At 31.6% G+C, this 20,509-nt stretch overlaps 1 protein-coding gene across 1 annotated transcript in view; it reads right to left on the bottom strand.

Moving 5' to 3' along the window:
- Positions 1-389: 389 nt before the first annotated feature.
- Positions 390-20,509, bottom strand: part of LOC143076066 (E3 ubiquitin-protein ligase CHFR-like) — a 48,598-nt gene continuing 28,478 nt past the window's right edge. The window contains exons 15-21 of the mRNA XM_076251698.1: positions 19,333-19,512; positions 17,389-17,472; positions 16,260-16,330; positions 14,905-14,992; positions 10,683-10,799; positions 7,396-7,471; positions 390-2,067 (exon numbers count right to left, since the gene is read on the bottom strand). Coding sequence (XP_076107813.1) covers positions 2,028-2,067; positions 7,396-7,471; positions 10,683-10,799; positions 14,905-14,992; positions 16,260-16,330; positions 17,389-17,472; positions 19,333-19,512 — 656 coding nt within the window. The 3' untranslated portion in view covers positions 390-2,027. The remainder of the gene's footprint in view (positions 2,068-7,395; positions 7,472-10,682; positions 10,800-14,904; positions 14,993-16,259; positions 16,331-17,388; positions 17,473-19,332; positions 19,513-20,509) is intronic.

A 20,509-nucleotide genomic window follows, 5' to 3' on the forward strand; every position in this document is an offset into this window, starting at 1 on the left:
AATCTGTAGTTGGGCATTCCAATTAGAGAGATCAAAAAGGGAGCATGTTTATTAAGTTTCAAGTTTATTCGACCTCAACTTTATCAAAAACTACCTTGATCAAAGACCTTAGCCTGAACCTGGACAGACAGATGGACGGATGCACAGACAAGAAAACATAATGACCATAAATAGGGCATAAAAATAGTGCTGTTTTAGCTATTTGCCATGTTACCTGTTGCAGTGTCCTACAATCTATCTAGGTCTACTAGGATGGCTGTATTGAACGACAGGTAAGTTAACCAGATGTAAGATATGGGTATATGGTCATCAGATATTTAAAAAGTATGTTACGGGTCAACAAAGGGCTGTAAACTACGTGAAACTCATTTCTTTATTATCAAAAAAATATGAACATTCTATAATTTTCATCAATGTTAATGTTTTCTTTAACAATTAAAAAAAGAATCTAACAAACATTAAACTGCCTGAAAATTTGTCATTCTGCAAACAAACAAAAAATGATTAACATATCAAAAAATGTCATGTTAGTGGAAACAATATACCTTATAAAATATAAAGAAACATATTTAACAAACAGAAAAATGTAACAATTGCTAAAAAATGGAAATCCTTTTCACAGTTTAAATTCATGAATTTATCAATATAGTATTTTATTTAGTAAATTCTGTTTCAATAAAACATAAATTGTACCTAGTGGGATCAATGGACAAAATTGAGAGGTAATTAATTGTGATTTCAGAAAATAATGCACCATTTAAAATACCAGTCTTCACATTTCCAAAACCTATCTAGTTGTAATTCCACTTAAGGAGGCTCGTGGGTACAAAACTTTCAGCAAAAAATTAAACATTTGTTTTTTCATAACAAATTTTATTTATTACACTATAACTATTACTTTATGATATAATACAAAAATTAACCAAAAATATTAATTCGGTTTGGCCCCAGATGACTTTTAAAATGTTAATATCATTGAAAAAGCTCCAAATTATCTCCCTTTGGTGCAAAAAATGCTATTTTTTGGCATTAAAATTGAAATATCTTTTTTTACTCATCGGTGACCTATCTTTTTTATTATTGTTTTCAAATAAGTTATACATTAACTAAATAATTGTAAAATTTAAGCGATTTCTGTAATTAAGTTCTTTTTTTATTTCGATATATCCTCTTTTTCTCCTATTAGTTCAACAGAAAAAAAGTACCTTTACAAAAATGTATGCTTCTTTCGAAGGCAGATTGTGAGCGTAAATGATCGGTGACCCCCCTTCTTTATTAATTTTTTTATTAGGTATAAGATAAAGTCCATTTATAGAAAAAAATAGAGAAATCTTATATTAAATTAAAAACAAATGATTTAGACCCACAAGGCCCCTTAAGTAAAAGTTGTGACAGGATAGGTTTTGCAAAAAGAAATAATTGCATTTTTTAAATTTTTGCAATACCCACATAGTGTCTGAATTAAAAGTCTTAAAGATAACAAATCTATTATCTGACCATCTAAATTCATGTAGCCTTGTTTCTATGCATGAAACAATGCTAAATAAACAAATACACACAGATATTGTATTCTAAATATTGTATTAAAAAAAAACAAAAAATTAAACAAAAAGTGTTCGCAGTATGTTTTAACCAAAAAAGTTCCCTACCAAATACAATATTGTACACAGCCTCTCCTATGACTGTATATCTAGGTTTTATTCATCCAAGGTTCAGTTCAAATACAAGTATTTTCTATACACAAATATCCTAAATAAGCATTAGTCTTGTTCGAAATGCTCACTGGTTAAAGAATATAACCTTTATAGGTTTTTTTTTCAAAAGAATAAAAACTGATAACAAAACTTAAAACTTTAACAAAAAAAGCTATCATTAATATATAATCTGTAATGTTGTACATATTTTCTGTTTCTGGACACAAACATAAAATGGCTACATTGTTTTATCACAGGTTTCTTTTAGGTTCTTGGTCCTCTTGGTTCTATATAGGTTGAGTCTGAACAAAGATATCCTCTGTCTTCTTGGTTCTATGTAGTTCTAATCTGATCACAGATATGGCTGAAATTCCTGAAAAGATGGAAATCTTATTTTAGTAAGAGCTTAATTAAAAGTCATAATTAATACTTTCTAAACCATCTTATAAAATAGAATAGACTTTTTAGAATGATACCTTTAAGCTTCAAATATCAACTACCACTGGGTCGATGCCTCTGCTGGTGTACTGTTAGTCCCCGAGGGTATCACCAGCCCAGTAGCCAGTACTCCGGTACTGGCATGAAAATACGGATTTTTTGTGTTAATAAAGGACAAGGTATGATAAGGGCTATTTTTGGCCCCCTCTCCAAATGAGTTTAAATTGATATCAATGATGGTCTTAGTGTAGACACTTGAAAAAATAATGATTTTATTGTGTTCCGGTGAAAGGAAGGTTGCCTAGCAACGGTTTTTATTAAGAATGAAAATTATCACATATTAATTGCTTTATCAGTAAAAATTTAAATATTTGCACATGATATTGTTTGTCCAAGAAGAACTTGAAGTCTCAAATGAAAATACCCTTTGATTTTGTTTATTATATGCTTAAAAACAACCTTGGCAACAGAAATGTTGCCTAGCAACGGTTAAAAAATTGGTTCTTGCCCCTCTTAAGTATGAATTAAGCTGTTGTTTGAAGATTTTTCTTTCCATTTGGTGTTTCATTCCAATATTTTTTCATATACATCTTTTTTTATTCTTTACAAATTCCGTATTGAGCATAGCAACACAAGTGTTGTTTAGCAACAGCAAAACATGTTTGAATTAAAGCCAACTACAAATCAATAAGTCATTTTATTGAACAAATTAAATTGAACGCAATACAGATTGTCTGTTTGTGAACATGTTTAGTTAGAAATGAAAACTTAGTTCAATTGTAGGTCACTACACGCTGATCAACAACTAAGTTACATGACAAGTGCATATCAAACATGCAATAATAGGTTCTTTATATTTTTATAAGTATGAGCTTAGTTATTTTTTAAGAATATACTTCCTAATACGGTGTTACACTATAATATAAACATCTAGATTATCATTATTTTTTGGACGAATCCTATATCGAGTATAGAATCCCACATCTTGCTAAGCAACATAAAACATTTTTTTAAATTGTAGACCACTACAAAATCTTTGTTTCAATGTGAAAGTCTTTTCATGAAAACAAGAATATATAGGATTTAATAATTTGAGATGAGTTTGAACAGCTTTTAAAGATACTTAACAGTTAATGGAATGAAAGAGACGTGACTTGTACCACTTACAGACATTGTGTGGAATAAAATGTCTAATCCAGGCAATTACGATTTAATATGATGTAGGGGTTGGAATGTGTCCTCTGCATGGGTACAAAACCTATGGTGAATTAGAAACGACTTATCAAGGCAAAAAAGGGGGGTGTATAAATCATTTTTGGAGTTATTAACGAGGCATTAATTGACCTAAGAAATTAAGCCTATTGTGCAGTAAAGAAACTGGCATAGCCTGTAAGAACATATATGGTTTAAGGGTTGGACAATCATTTAACCATGAAAGTTAAAGGTCAATTAATTGGACCATGAGATCAACAGTAAATGTCATAATGATATTTAAATTGAGAATGGAAATGGGGAATGTATCAAAGAGACAACAACCCGACCATAGAAAAAAACAACAGCAGAAGGTCACCAACAGGTCTTCAATGTAACGAGAAATTCCCGCACCCGGAGTAGTCCTTCAGCTGGCCCCTAAACAAATATATACTAGTTCAGTGATGATGAACGCCATACCTAATTTCCAAATTGTACACAAGAAACTAAAATTAAAATAATACAAGACTAACAAAGACCAGAGGCTCCTGACTTGGGACAGGCGCGAAAATGCGGCGGGGTTAAACATGTTTATGAGATATCAACCCTCCCCCTATACCTCTAGCCAATGTAGAAAAGTAAACGCATAACAATACGTACATTTAAAATTCAATTCAAGAGAAGTCCGAGTCTGATGTCAGAAGATGTAACCAAAGAAAATAAACAAAATTAGACTGTTATGATATTTGAGTCATGGCTATACACTGTATGCCAAACATCATAAGTCAATGTATAAAAACTAAATAAGTGTAGACCGGGACAAGTGTGTATGAGAATAAAATTCCAAAAAAGAAGAAGAATAGTTATGTTTTTGAAGTATACTGATATTTCTATATGAAGATAACTTCAAATGCAAAACGTTCCTAAGCTTGAAAACATGTTTGTTTGAAAATAATCATCTGTAAAGTTAGATTAAAAGGTGCTTGAAATTTCCTGAAGTTTTGTCAATGGGGGGCACATATTCGCCGTTTTTACACATCTATTTAAAACCAAATAAATGCAGCTTTTTATAATATTTATCAAATAAATTTCATTATAGATGAACGGCAGACATTTCAAAGGTTTAAAAAAACAGAAATTTAGGCCAATCAGTCAAAAAATTACTAAGAAAAAAATCTATGAAAATCCTGTTTTTCATTCAGGAAATTGACCGAAAATTGTTGTCCGTTTTTCGGTCTTTTGCAGTTAGTGCCGTAATTTTGTTAAAGTTTAAAAAATAATCATATTTGTTATAAAATTATAATTTATCGGCATATTTTCTTCCATTTCAGCCATCCTTTGAAGTATTTATACCTCAAAATCATAAAACGGCGAAATTGTGTCCCCGGCGAATATGGGCCTCCCACTCTATGTTGCAAAAGTTATTTCTTTTGGGTGGATGTGTATGTTTAAGCGCGGATTCATATAAGATGGATTCTTACAGTATGCACCCTTTTATTAATTCATTGTACAATTTAATAAATATAATAAATGAATTAAAACGTCTGATATCGTGGGTTCTGACACCGGCCTGGTCAAACTTAAGACTTAAAAATTGGTATTTGCTGATTTCCGTTAATCAATTTGCATTAAGGGGTAAGAACAAAAACTAGTTGGATCGGAGTGTCAAGTTAGGGTAATATGTCTTCCAACGGACTGTTACCTTTTAAGGTATAGCACAATAACAATTAATGAAACAAACAACCCATGCAGCAACATGATGTCCAAAAGTTAGCACTTTGTGTAAACATGAATTATTATTGAAATAGTAACTTTTATGAATTAACTGTTAACAAAACTGTATATTGTTTGCAAAAACTACGGATAATATATTCAGGAATAAATAACCTTTATTCACAATTATGAAAAAAAAATCGGAATTTTGAGCCTTTTTAATATGGTCATTTGACATTTTTTATTCGACCGTCACTGATGAGTCTTTTGTATGCGAAACACACGTCTTACAAGCAAGATATCTTTAATTATGATGCGTTTTATTCCTTTCATATTCCATACTTATTTTGTTTTCTTTGACGTGTAAATATCTGATTAAAAAATAAAAGAAGCTTTTATTCTTTTGAATATGTTTAAATTCATTATACATGTAGTGCTGCTATTTTAGAAGAAATACGAAGTAGCGTTGTCGTCAAGATAGAACAACGAGAAGGCAGGTGACAATTACAAATAATAAGTCCAATAAATTCAACACCATGACCAAAAAAATATTAACTCAAGATACATAATTTAGATCATAAAAGTGTTGGATAGTTTTGTTTAATCTTGATTATTGTTACACTTACACAATTAACTAATTAAAATTGTCACATGGTGTCTACTTATGTGATATGAATAACAATGTATGTTATTATTCACAGTTCTGTAGTTTATTTTCGCCATCTGTATTTTTATTAAATGATTGTCTAAAATGTTAACTTGGCATGCCATACTTGGTAGAAATGCGGACGTGAAAGAAAGCACTTTTCAACAAAGTGTCAACGGAGATTAAAACATTCCAGGGCGACGATTTTGTCAATTATGAAAAAAAAAATCGGAATTTTGAGCCAATTATGAAACAAAATACGTATATGCACTTTTTGAGTATGAACCAGTTATTATATTCATTCACAATAACGTTCCCAGTATTTCTCTGAAGTTTATCACAGTTCCGTCTAATTTGGGGTCATATTTCGACGGTCTGCTAAAATGTCACTTTAAATTCAAGAATAATGAGTAAAGGAATATCCTGTTTTCCTGTCTCAAATATGTTTATTTTTCTTCCTAAAGAAACTAGCCATTATTATAGCGTAGCAAGAATACATTTCCGTCGTCGGATCTAGTAATTACCGGAAATCATCTCCGGTCCGCAGTTCGGTTAAAAATTTCGATGATTCAATGAAAACAACGACGATTTTTTGTCACTTTTTTGAATTTTTAACTATGAGCGTACTTACGACCCACTAAAATATTTGAACTGCATCAACATTTATGTTCAAGGAATGCCTGGTATAAATATGTTATTGGGTCGTAGGTACGCTCATAGCTTAAAATGCAGAAAAAGGTTTGGAAACTGCCATTTTTCTGCCCTTTTCCAGAATCTTGAGGTCTTTACAGCATCAGGGCATGAATAATATCAACGGAAGTTGAAAAATCTATTAATGTTTACAAAAATATAGGTTTTAAACTTTAAAAATAATGTATTATATTTAATAGCAAGTCACTTTTATTTTGAACGAAATTAGGGGGCCGTTCTCTGATGCTTATCGTACCTTGTCCTTTGCTGTTACAAAATGTTAAAAAATATTATAAATTAAGGAATGTATCTCCCTCATGCAAAGCTCTGATTCCTTTCACAGATTTGGTTTTTTTTTTTGGAACTTTTGGATTATAGCTCTACATCTTTTATATAAGCTTTGGATTTTACATATTTTGGCCACGAGCATCACTGAAGAGACATTATTTGTCGAAATGCGCATCTGGTGCAGAAAAATTGGTACCGTTAATGTTATTACTATTATAAATGTATGTAAAACTGTTGATTATGGGTTTTTAAAACTCATCTACTGAATATCCATGACTTGTCTTAAATCAAAGTAAATTAAAGATATTCTGAGTGTGCTACTAGCATGACTAGTTTAGTATTGGTTAGTGTAGATGTAAACCTCTCAACTTTTTTGATGTATATATGCATGTCCATATTTCCTGTCCAGCAGAGTCCAAATGATGAAAATTTAAGCCAATATAAGTAAAAGAAAGCCTTTAACAATTAGCCTATAAAAGGTGTGACAAATTGTGAAACAATACCAAAGAAAAAACAAAAGGCTTGCTTTATGACAAACAATTTAAAAATAAAACATAAATATGACAGACAGCAATCAAAGACAACCACTGAATAACAGGCGCCTGATCACTAAAGACAGAATAATCAGGAATGTATCAAAATTCATTGTACTGTGAGATTGATGAACAGATTCCCTTAACTTTTTCTATTCTGCCCATTTTGATCGTATTCTAATTTTAAAACTTCACCACATACTTTGCATGATGAGGTCTTGTTCTCTGTGTTCTGCAATTTTTACCCCAGTAACAATCCTGTCTCTTTTGAGCATCCTCTGTAATAATTAATGAATACAGTAAATAATAATTTTGTTATTTATTCTAAACTCATTGATATTAACTGATTGATTTTTAATCACTTATAAAAAATATACTTAACTACATACATGCCAAGTGACATGATATTCGCGTGTAATACACCCTTTTTCAACGGTTTACACGCGAGGATTTTGTCACACGGCGTGTACACGCTTTTCACCACTTTACACACAATTACACGCTTTTTCGTTCTTGTTGTTTTTGGGTCGTTAGTGATATCGCTATTCTCTGGTTTTTTCCTTATTCGGCGATAAATACCGAAAAAATTCAAAGTAATTGTTTGGCTGCCATATTGTTTATTTTTCTATATGGACAAACAGTAAAAGGTAAGTAGTTTGTGATTAGTTTTAACGATTTTGTAACTTCCTTTCAAATTCACTTTATAAGGATAATGTGCACAGAAATAGGTCGCTTTCAGGGTCTGTACCGTCGTCTAAAGCGCCGATAATTGTTAAGCCAAAACGATGTGTACGTACCAAGATTCAAGATTTATAAATTATATTTTTGAGTCGAGTTTGAATGATCGAGTGACAAGTTACGCATTGTGCATTCTATGTTGCAATAATAAAAACAATGCATGTGAGAGGAGAAATACAATGTAGCTATTTGAATAAGCATTTAACACGTTTATTAAATGGAAATAAAACATTTTTCTTTTTCAATTTCAGATTCAAATCTAGCCAACAGATTTCTACAGAACTGTTGGATCAGCTCATAGTACCAGCTATCATCTGATGAACTACCCAGTTTTGACCAGGCAATAGCAATGGAAGCAATGGCAGAGATAATAGATGACATTTTACATTGCAAAATAAACAAAACATTATGACATTCTTTTAAATCTGTGGGAGAGCATTTTCAATTATAAAGAAACTGAAACTGAATTCTGATCAGAACTTGACTATGTTACATTTATATTGTGTGCTGCTATATGAAATTATCAAATAAATGTAGCTTAACTTGAAACTGGCAGTTGTTTTAAATATGTGCCTAGCGGCTAGTGGTGGTGCTTTAAAAGCAACATAACAAACCACTTAATACAATAAAAGTTTACAGTAGAATATATATTGCTTTTTTACATAAACAAATTTGTATGTGAAATTATGAACATTACCACATTCATATTAAAAAGTCCGCATCTACATCACGCGTTTTCACACGCTTTTTGACATGTCATGTCATGTCATGACATGATTTTCCATAGTCAGAGGTTGGCAAGTATGCTTAACTAGACATAGTAATAGTGAAAAATTGCATATAAAGGTCAGGTTTAACTGTTAAAAGTAAATATATGCTTTCTTCAAAAATAAAATTATATAGAAGTAATTTTTACAAACAAGGGCAATTTAATCAACTTTTCATATGAGGAGAACAGCATTATGTTCACAAAATTTCAAAATAAAAAGAAGCTAAGCGTTTAATTCAATTCCATTAAAAACTTTGTTGGCATATACATCAACTGATCATGATCGACTTATAGATCCATCTATTTATCAATAAAGTGTATTTAGAAAATATGATTGCTTGATTAGTTGATGGCTGTTTAACACCCAGCAGCAAATATTACATGTATATTTAGGATGAAAACATGTTATTGTGATTTGACAAATAATAACCTAGCATGTTTTCAACGTTCAATATAAGATGGATATTTCAGTTGGATTCTAGGTTAAAAAGAAACAGTCAGAAGACATATCACCCTACCAAGACACAATTATCTGACTTTGAGCAAACCAGTTTCTGATCTTACTACTAGATATGGCATGATTGTTGGAAAAGTAAATGTTTGGACTCTTTTGTTTTTTTCCCCTAAGATACAGGTTAAAATATCTTGCCCCATAACACCCTTTTTTCTTTTCATATAAGACTTCAATAGCTCACAAAAGATCATTTGCCAAAATTTTAGCAGATTTTGGATTTCTTTTCTTTCGATTTGAGACCCAAATAAAACCAATGCAAATATAAGGTAAAAGTCCATTATAGCCTTTTCCTGCCATTTTGCTTAACATTTAATATCTTGAAAAGGAGCTCCCTAACCAATCAATAGTTTTAGCCCCTTTTGTTAAAATTTATCAATTTTGAAAAATAGATGTTTTTACAGTGACTTGACTGTTAGTGTTGCTCTCCACCAATTGCAACTCATTCAAAATTTTGACCAAATTGCAATTTGTTTTATAAAATCAAATTGTTCAACTGGTCAGAAATTTGAACCAACTGCTGTAGAAAACCACAGCCAAGTCATGAAAGTGCAAGGTGATAAAATAAAACATACTTACAATCCTATAAGACTTTAACTCCACTTTAATGATGTTGTGACAAAATTAGTTTATCAGTTTGTATAGTTATATTATAGTCATTTCCATGCTGAAGGGGAACTGTTTATTTTGAATTGCTATTAAATTGTCCAAACTAAGCTTTCATATAGTTTTTCTTTCTTAAAGTATTCTATATTCATAAGAATCAGACATTATGTGAATTAAAACATTTCATATTCAGTAAAATATGTGTAAAATTGCAATATGTGTTTGTAGGATGTTTCCATGGGGGAGATAATAACTTTTCTTTAAAAAAGTCTTTATTCAAAAGAATAATATTTTAGGTTATCTCCCCATGAAAACTTATCAATAGCTTATTGTTATTTCACACATATTTTATTGAATGTATGATGTTTTGTTTAAAATGATATCTGGTTCTTATGAATATAGAATACTTTTAGAAAGAAAAACTATATGAAAGCTTAGTTTGGACAATTTTATAGCAATTCAAAATAAACAGTTCCCCTTTAGCATGGAAATGACTATAATATAGCTATACAAACTGATAAACTAATTTTGTCACAACATCATTAAAGTGGAGTTAAAGTCTTATAGGATTGTAAGTATATTTTATCACCTTGCACTTTCACATTTTGACTGAACAATTAGTTCAATATTCTGACCAGTTGAACAATTTGGTTTAATAAAACAAATTGCAATGTGGTCAAGATATTGAATAAGTTGCAATTGGTGGAGAGCAACACTAACAGTCAAGTCACTGTAATTTCACTTACATAATTTTAAGGCTAAAACAAACTTTCAATCTACTGCATTCCAAATATAAAGCATGCTATTGCGAGACAACCAAGGCTGTTTGCAAGCATAATAACATATTTGTTTATTTCTTACGTACCAGGAAGGTCGTCTCTAGGAATATCTTTCCTGTACTGATATGCTAGTTCTTTAAAGTTTCTCAGCCCACAGGTATAGCATAAGGCAGTGTTGGAATTTATTGCAAATCTTGATTGATCTTCAAAATAAGAATTCAGCTCCATTACTTCATATTAAACATAAAAGCAGCAGTCTGCACGGTTAGCCACTAGTCCGATGCCCCAGACAAGTAAAATTTCAATCGGACCAGTAAGGGCTATTCCAGTAAAATTTACCTAGGAGGGCCGGAACGCCGACGATATTTTTTTCCATAGGTGGGGGGTTATCAACATAAATGTATTCTGGAGGGTTGTGGTCCCGATTTAAATTCATTTCTGTTGGTGGGGGGTTTCGGAATGATAGGTTAAACATATTGTTCCCCCTGTTATGAAGGAAGATTCTCCTGAAAAGGTCATCCGACTGCAAATAAAGTTGGCAGACCACTAATTTTAAGCGTCCGTTTGTGTTCTTGTCAAACCAGTGATCGGGAAGGACGTGCCCCCTGCGCCTATAGCGCATATTGACAAGAAATGGCGCATACAGTGACAAATGTAAGCGCCCACGTGGCGCACGATACTTTTCACTTCGTTTCGAAACGTTTAGATATCGTCAAATGAATTTCCGATCGTGTTCCATGCCGCCATGTGTGTGTACACAACTGTGTAATGTTCCTCCAATAATAGGAGCACCTATATATTTTTGGGACGTCTCGGATGTTTACCTATGATAATAGAACCATGCGATTTCACGTCTCGGGTGTTTTCCTATTGTAATAATAAAACCATGCGGTCTAACTGATAACCCGAAAAACGTAATTAACCATCATTCATGATATATATTTTTTTTATAAATAACTTTAAATTTGTTAAATTTGGCTAGTACAGACGAGATTTAGCCCTTATAATAATCTCATTTAGTTTAGCTTGCTATTATTTCGATTGAAGAACCCCAAAGACTTTTTAGGAATATAGTTTTTGTCTCCATAAAAGACGCTTAACTGTCCTTGTCATTTTTTGGTCTTTGGCTCATTTTGACATTTTGTAAACATGACTTCTTCAGCGATTTGTTGTTTTGTTCTATGAATTGATGGTACTCTATACTGTTATTCTTGTCACTGTGATGAAGATATAATGATACAAGAAGTGCAGAGGAATTACCTGAAATGTCCTCTGATACGGAACGTCTGGAATAAGTATGGTATCGACGAAGACCCAAATTTAATGTAAAAAAAAACCAACATGAACATGAACAAGGCAACAGTACCAGTTTAAACATTGTAAATAAAGGTTAACTTAAATATTGTTGCGGTTGGAAGAAGTTATTGTATATTCATTGAAATTGAAATGGCAGAATTTGCTGTACTTAAATCTCTTTCCTTGCAAAGAATATGTCCTTAATAAGGTGGACTGGCCAATTCTTTGCAATTTTTGTCCCAAATAATATTTTATTGCATACAGTTTATAACAACTTCAAGTACCCTCTCCCTTGTATACCGTCTCCCCACAAAAAAATATGTGTGGGTGACATCCAAACTATGCGGTCCATAAAAAAATATTTATATTTGGCACAGACAATTAGATTTTTATTGCGCATGTTGCGTGGGTGGTATTGAAGGAAAAAAATGGCCTAATTTTTGCGGAAAAATATGGCCTTGTTACACAGGAGAGTATATCATCTTCCTCAACATTTGCCTATTGAAAAAAAAAAAATGTATATAAGAAATACAAAAAATAAAAAAAGAATTACATTGTGCCTACCAAAAATATTTTATGGCTCAAACTAAACTCTGAAACATCAAATGGTTGGTGCCAACCAGTTTCCCCACCTGAAGAATATGTCGTACCTGAAAATGTTATTGACAGTTTTAAAAATAAAATGGGCCATAATTAAAATCGCACCCCCCTTTTTCGGTCACTGTGAGCTATTGCTGTCATGTTGCATCTGTCGTCTGCTGCTCCATAACATTGTTACATGTTTCATTTTATATTTTAATAGCAACATAGCTAGTATAAAAAAGAAGATGTGGTATGATTAGGCGGATTTAGGGGGGGCCCCTTTTTGGATGCACTGAAATAGATAAACCAACAAATTTTACATTTATTTGACAGGATGCAACATTTTTGTATACTTTAAAAAACTAGCTAACTTTTTTTTTTTTCTCTAGGTAGGGGGTCTTGGAAGAAAATACATGTTCTAGGTGGGGGTGTATTTTTTTAATCTTTTCCATAGGTGGGGGGTCAAAAAATAAGTGGCGTTCCACCCCCCCTGGATAATTTTTACTGGAATAGCCCTAAGCTTTTGCAAAACTTTGTTTGGACCAATAAGAGAAATATCAGAATATTGGTCTTCGGAAAAAGTTTTTGGTGCAGACTGAAGCAGTGCTATAGAGTGATATCATTTCTCAGAATTTTCAACATTTACAGTTCAATTTAAATAAATCAAAAGTTTATGACAAAATATGTTTTGCTTGACATATACAGTGTATGTGTATAATTGTATATACAATATAGTAAAGTGTGAGTCCTTTCCAGTTTTGTTGGACAATATATTGAGCTTCTATTAACTCTTACATGTATCTTATTCTATATAATGAATGCAGCTTTCTTTTTTTCTGTTCTTAATCTGTTCAATCAAAATAAAGCATGGTTTCAATACAATTTCATTTGACGCATACCAAATAAAAATTGTGTATTTATTGTAAATAATGTCATATGTATGTATCAGGAAATGTTTTGTGAGTCTAATTTTCAGTATATTTGTGATAGGCATTGTAAAATTAATTGATCTCAATGCAAACACGTCAAATCATTGTCCAAGGCTATGAAGGCTATGAAGCGAAAAAAAAGAACATAGTAAAGATATGATTGCCCTTTCTTAGATGCTGTCTGGTTATGAAACCTAACACAAATGTATACAGTAAAAGAATCTTGCTTTCTTGTATGTATTACAATCCAACATCTAACATGTTTAACCCCGCCAAATTTTTGCGCATGTCCTACGTCAGGAGCCCCTGGCCTTTGTTAGTCTTGTAATATTTTTAATTTTATTTTCTTGTGTATAATTTGGAGTTTAGAAGGACGTCCATTATCACTGAACTAGTATATACAGTCAACTCCCGTTATCTCGAAGTCAGCTGGACCAGAGAAATATTTCGAGATACACATAGTTTGACTCAAACGAAAACCGGAAGTTTGACAGAACAAGGGACACAACTCTTGCTAAGCTTGGTAAAGCTAAAATAAATCCGGGTGAATAGGGAAGGGGATCGATATTCTGGTATCAGATCGATGTATTTGTATGTCATGGTCTTTCATTATTATAATAGCATTGTTTTTACTTATTCAATTGTTTCAATTTTTTCATATGGCTTTTATCCGAGAGAATAATTCCCAATCGATAGTTTCGTTATTCATGTCGTTTATAGTTGACAAAATTGTTTATTCTCGGATACAAGAGATTTTAGAAAATTTAGATTTCTCTTCATTTTGTTTTATCTCACACTTTCTTTTCAATAGAAAATACAACAAGATTAAAGATGCCGATTGAGTAGTTTTTATGTGATCATCAACAGAAGTCATAATCCTTACTTTATACACACCCGAGCTCATTAGTGTAAATCACAATTAATTGTTATGCAAACATTTTTAAATACTTTTTCATTAAAATTAACAATGTATCACTAATTATTTATAAAAAATCTACAAAAGATAATCTTAGGTAAACACTCGTGGAAATAGCATGCCATAAATCAATACAGTGGTCAGTGACTGGAAATTTAATTACACGTGTATTGTCAGATTAACTCTTCAATCCATTTAAATCCCGGAGGTCATGTTTTGACATATGTGTATTAGTTCGAGATAAATAATGAATTTTGAATGCTTTTGTTAACCTTGGGATCGTAAATTTAGTTCGACTCAACCGAAATTTCGACTCATCAGGAGTCGAATTACATCTATTTATATGGAAAAAAGTTCGGGACAATGTGAAAACTTCGACTCATCCGAAGTTTCGGGTCAACCGAGTTTGAGACAACGAGAGTTAACTGTATATTTGTTTAGGAGCCAGCTGAAGGACCCCTCCGGGTGCGGAAATTTCTTGCTGCATTGAAAACCTATTAGTGACCTTCTGCTGTTGTCTGTTCTATGGTTGGGATTTTGCCTCTCTGACAAATTCCACATTTCCATTCTTAATCCAAAACTTACCAGGACAGGTGTATTGTCCAGCGTCTAACTTCACTAGGGATTCTCTCAAAACTTGCTTCACTGACATACCGTTAGCTTCTACATAATTCTAAAGAAAGGCATTGAAAAAGATATTATTACAGCTGATTTCAATGAGTGTGTAGCTAAAGGTAATAGCTGAACCGTGAAGTCATTATTAGGTAAGGTATACTTCCCTCCTTTCGAAGTAGCCTAGTCCTACAGACTGATATATTGATTATTAGTCAGACTAGTCTACTCTTAAAGGAGGGTAGTTTACCAAACATAACAATGACTTCACAGTTCAGCTAGCAAGCAAGCTAACACCAAAGATATTACGTATACCTTTAGCTACACACTCATTAAAGTCAGCTGTAACTCTTCATTATATCAAGAAACAATTAAAAATAGAAATCCATTTAAAACTATTTTTTATTTATTTCAAACAATTATATAATGAATTTAAATCCTTTTTAAATATATACCAAGTTCAGTTTAAAGCTTTAAAAAGTTTTCTTCCAAACATTTTGGTAAAATACACTGAATGAGAAGGTGTCACTCCCTTGGGTCTTGATGCTTCTTTAACAATTGCCACAATCCAAAATTATACACAAAATTTCATAACAAAAATGATCTTTATAGTTGATAAAAAAAAACTGTTCTTTTACAAGTCCAATTACTCCTTATCTGATACTTATAATTAATATATAGGAAATATGTAGATTATGACATTTTAAGTATTTGTGCTCTAGTCAGGTTTTGGTTTTCAAGATACAAGACTATTTATAGATATAGGAAGATGTGGTGTGAGTGCCAATGAGACAACTCTCCATCCAAATAACAATTTAAAAAAAGTAAACCATTATAGGTCAATGTATGGCCTTCAACACAGAGCCTTGGCTCACACCGAACAACAAGCTATAAAGGGCCCCAAAATTACTAGTGTAAAACCATTCAAACGGGAAAACCAACAGTCTAATTATGCCTGTTTCCCTTTTGTTCTATATAAGCAGTTAGGACATTTTTGTTGACTAACTGGATTTTTTTTAAAATAACAAACTAACTCTGACGTATACCTTAAGGAATATTCACTCAAAGTTTGGTGGAAATATAGGTTCAGTATTTTAAATTCGAGTAAGGTTGTATCAAATATAAGAATGAGAGTTCTTATTCTTGCAATAATCATCCAGTTGTTATATTGACAAAATTTAAACCTTCCAATAATTTCTGAATTTATAGTGCTGTTTTTTCCAAGTACCTAACAAAGTTTTATCTTAATTACCATGATTATATTCTCCAAATTATTGTTTAATTCTAACTTTCAACAGTTTTTATTTAAGTTATAATACAAGTCTTACCTTAAATATCTCTGACTCGTAGACATTTTCTAATATGAGGTTATTCAAACATTTCTTTCCAAAATTTAAATCTACAATAAAACCATTATTCATTTATATGAGCTTCCTTATACTAATATATATACCTTACATTTACGTTTACTATCCTCATTGATAATTTTCATATCTATGAGATGTATTATATATAATTATGAATCACATCTTTCTCATAATTAAGCATTGCTAGATATTAAAGCATATTGTGGAATTATTATCGTTTGTGAGATACCAATTTCCTGGATGCGGGTTGAACATGAGCCACAAATTTAAATGTTCAACAAAGTATAAATTTGTTATAGGCTTGTATATATGCATGCTTAGACAATATCCATGAAAATACAAATTTCCCTCAATCCACGAAAAAAGAAATGAATCCACAGTATATGAAAGTTTTTATTGTTTCGGAATCCATATTTTTTTGTTGTATATTTGTCAATTGTGCACTTTAGAAAAATAAAATGTTGTAAAGCAAAGCAACTTCATCTTTTATGTTAATAATCTAAGTACCTGGAAAATTTACCCAATTCATTGTCTGTTTATAATTAATAATTACCTTTAAACTTACAATACAACCCTAATTCATTCTTTGTACATCCCCAGTAATTATTACCTTTAAACTTTCCTATACAACCCGTACATTCATTTTTTGTACATCCCCAGTAATTATTACCTTTAAACTTTCCTATACAACCCATACATTCATTCTTTGTACATCCCCAGTAATTATTACCTTTAAACTTTCCTATACAACCTGTACATTCATTCTTTGTACATCCTCAGTAATTATTACCTTTAAACTTTCCTATACAACCCGTACATTCATTCTTTGTACATCCCCAGTAATTATTACCTTTAAACTTTCCTATACAACCCATACATTCATTCTTTGTACATCCCCAGTAAGTATTACCTTTAAACTTTACTATACAACCCATACATTCATTCTTTGTACATCCCCAGTAATTATTACCTTTAAACTTCCCAATACAACCCGTACATTCATTCTTTGTACATCCCCAGTAATTATTACCTTTAAACTTTCCTATACAACCCGTACATTCATTCTTTGTACATCCCCAGTAATTATTACCTTTAAACTTTCCTATACAACCTGTACATTCATTCTTTGTACATCCCCAGTAGGCATGACAATAAGCTCTGTAACAAATCTGACCTGAAAAATAATTGACTTTCTTCACAACATCTAATATATTTCCAAGTTTTCTGTGTTGTTCAATTGTTGTATCAACGATATAAACATATAACAAATCTCCTTTTTCTTTTTTTTTTTATGAAATCAAATAAAACCAAATTTTAACTGACAAAACAAAAAAAGAATAAAAAAGGTTTCAGAACAGATCAGATTATTTTTTTCTTAACTGATTACCTGTTATATGTTAAAGTGCAGGTTTACTTCAAAAGCAGATATAAATTATATTTTTCTTTTAATTTTAATAAATGTATATAATAATGAAAAATTAAAATTGCATTAAAAGTTGTGGTCAAGACTGACTTTTCTTGAGGCTTTTGTTTTAGAATCATAGCATTGACAAATTCTGTGGTACTTGAAAAAAAAATCAATCATAAAAGGCTACTTATAAAACCTTGAAAATCATCCCATGATGAAGTTGCCTATATACATTTTCAATATTTCTTGTAAAGTCAAAATTGATTTACTCAAGGCAACTTGTAATAGAGAACTTTAAATCTTATATAGAAACAAACTTTATTGTAAATAAACTGTAAACATAGATATGTCTTGTCTTTTTGTTATTTTGATAGCAAATGTTGAAATTAATATGGCAGTGCTTTAACATGTAAGTTATGCAAAATATGCAGAATATTCAAGGTCAATAAATCCTGACTGAGGGGGTGGGGCCAAATAATCTCTGTCAATGAGATATATGCCAATGCTTATACAACTGCGTACAAAATATCATTAACCTATATAGCTACCACTTCCCACAAACTCACCTAATTCCAAACTAATACATGTAAACTAAGCAAAAGCTTCAAGTCAATTGACCATGACTGAGGGGGGTAGTGCCAAATAAACTCCATGAAAACTCCATTGAAATAAATGAAACAATGCTAATACAACTGCATATTAAATATCCTTAACCTACCACTAGGTTCCATATAAACTGACCTAATAACAAGCTAAAACATTGTTGACGAAGACAAGGGCACATACATATGTCTCGCTTTTTGACTGCAAACCAAATATCCTTGACCTACAACTAGTGGTTCCCCATAAACTGACTTTATCACAAACTAATACATTGTTGACAACACCAGTGATGGATACCTATGTTTCCCTTTTTGACTCTGTTTGATATTTGTTTTTTCCTAAATTGTTTTGTTATGAATTAATAGTCAGTTAGTTTTCTCGTTTGAATTAATCATATTGTTTTACATTTTTAATGTCCATTTTTTTTTTTATAGCTGACAATACTGTAAGGGTTTTTCTCCTTTTTAAAGCTGTATGGTAGCCTATGATTACTTACATTCACTTGCTTTAAATTCTAATGGATATTTGTCACATCAGCAATCATACCTCATCACATTTACTGTTATAAAGTCACACAGGACAGTAAATCAATCTCCCTCTCCTCATGATTAACTGACCTAACAAGTGAATTTGTGAGCTACTGCTCACTAATGCTACCCCTGCCCCGCTAAATGTATAAGGTAAACAGAAAGTTGTTGAGTGATGAATCTGAAAGGCATCACACCTTTATAGCTGACTCATATAAACCCTGAAACCAAATTTCAGAAATTCTTGTATTTCAGTTCCTGAGAAAAATGTGACGAAAATGTTCAACTTGGCTATAGCTACCATGTGTAAAATTATACAAGTGTTCGGTAAACAGGAAGTTGTTGAGTGATGGAGGGACAGAAAGAGGTAAAACAGCATACCCCAACTTTTTTAAAGCGGGGGTATAAACAGGGAAGAATATTTTTAGACATTTCCATGAGCATGTATACCTTGCTTATACTTTAATCTATATAGCTATAGATACAAAATACTCACATTGCTGGGGTGGTATATTATTATCAGGGTTTATTGCCTGGGCCCTTCTGTCTGGCATGGGCTGTAGACAACACTGACATAAAACATGATTCTGAACAAGTGGGCAGAAATAGGGTGGAGCTTCTGGCATGGTCTTCTCATCTTTTAGTTCTGGATCAGCCATTTTCTTTGTTTTGCCATCTACAATTGAGAATCTTACTTATACAATAAGAAAACACACTGCATATATTAATTCTTCGCTGGAGAATTTGAGAAAACCTAAAGCTGTTGTTCTAAGTTTTAATAAATTATCATTTTTCTCATTTGTAAAAAAAGTGTAACTGAATTCTAAAATGCCAAACACTTTTTAAACAAAGGTAAACATCTACAAAGTTGTCTGCAATAATTACACGATTATGATACATATCTTTTTCACGTTTTTCAACAAAACTATAATGTAGGAAAATATTCATAAATTTTCAAACAAGGATTCTCTGAAATAATTTTAAAATATAATGGATGCTTAAAAACTTGGCAGAAAGTGTATGACTTGTATTTGTTTTTTTTCAGAAGTTTTAATTACTGCATGCCCTATAAGTAATTTCAAACACTTTAGATTTCATCAGACCAGAGTAATAGTAATATTCTCTAATCCTTCTGTGATTTTGTCTCTGGCCTATTTCATTTACATTAATGTGGAAGAGATGGAAGGGTTTTTATTTTTATTTTTGGAAATGGGTTGTACATAATCAATGCTTGTATATCCATTTGATGGATGCAAAATTACTAAACAAAATACTGTCAATTCATTTATTTTCGTTAGTACCAATTTTTGTGGGTTGAGGAAAACAAATTTCGACTTGATTTCTTGGTTTTGCAAAAATTTGCTTACAAGCCTATAGAAGTTTGTACTGTGTTGAACATGTAAATTTGTTGTTCATCTACACACGAAATCCATGAACATTGGTATCTCATGCTGAGTTCACACGTAATTCGAATTCGATTCGCATTAACTAATTCGATTTAGTTTAATTCACATTTGAAACGTTTTACGTCTTACATCAATTCTAATTCGAATTGCAATGCGCGTCAAATTCGCTTTACTGTCCAAACGATGTTAGCTTTTAATTGGTATTAACAAAATGTATTTCTAATGCGTATTAATAAAATGTATTTCTAATGCGAATTGACTAATTCG

The sequence above is a fragment of the Mytilus galloprovincialis genome, chromosome 5 (genome assembly GCF_965363235.1).
Source record: "Mytilus galloprovincialis chromosome 5, xbMytGall1.hap1.1, whole genome shotgun sequence".
Classification (NCBI taxonomy): Eukaryota; Metazoa; Mollusca; class Bivalvia; order Mytilida; family Mytilidae; genus Mytilus; species Mytilus galloprovincialis.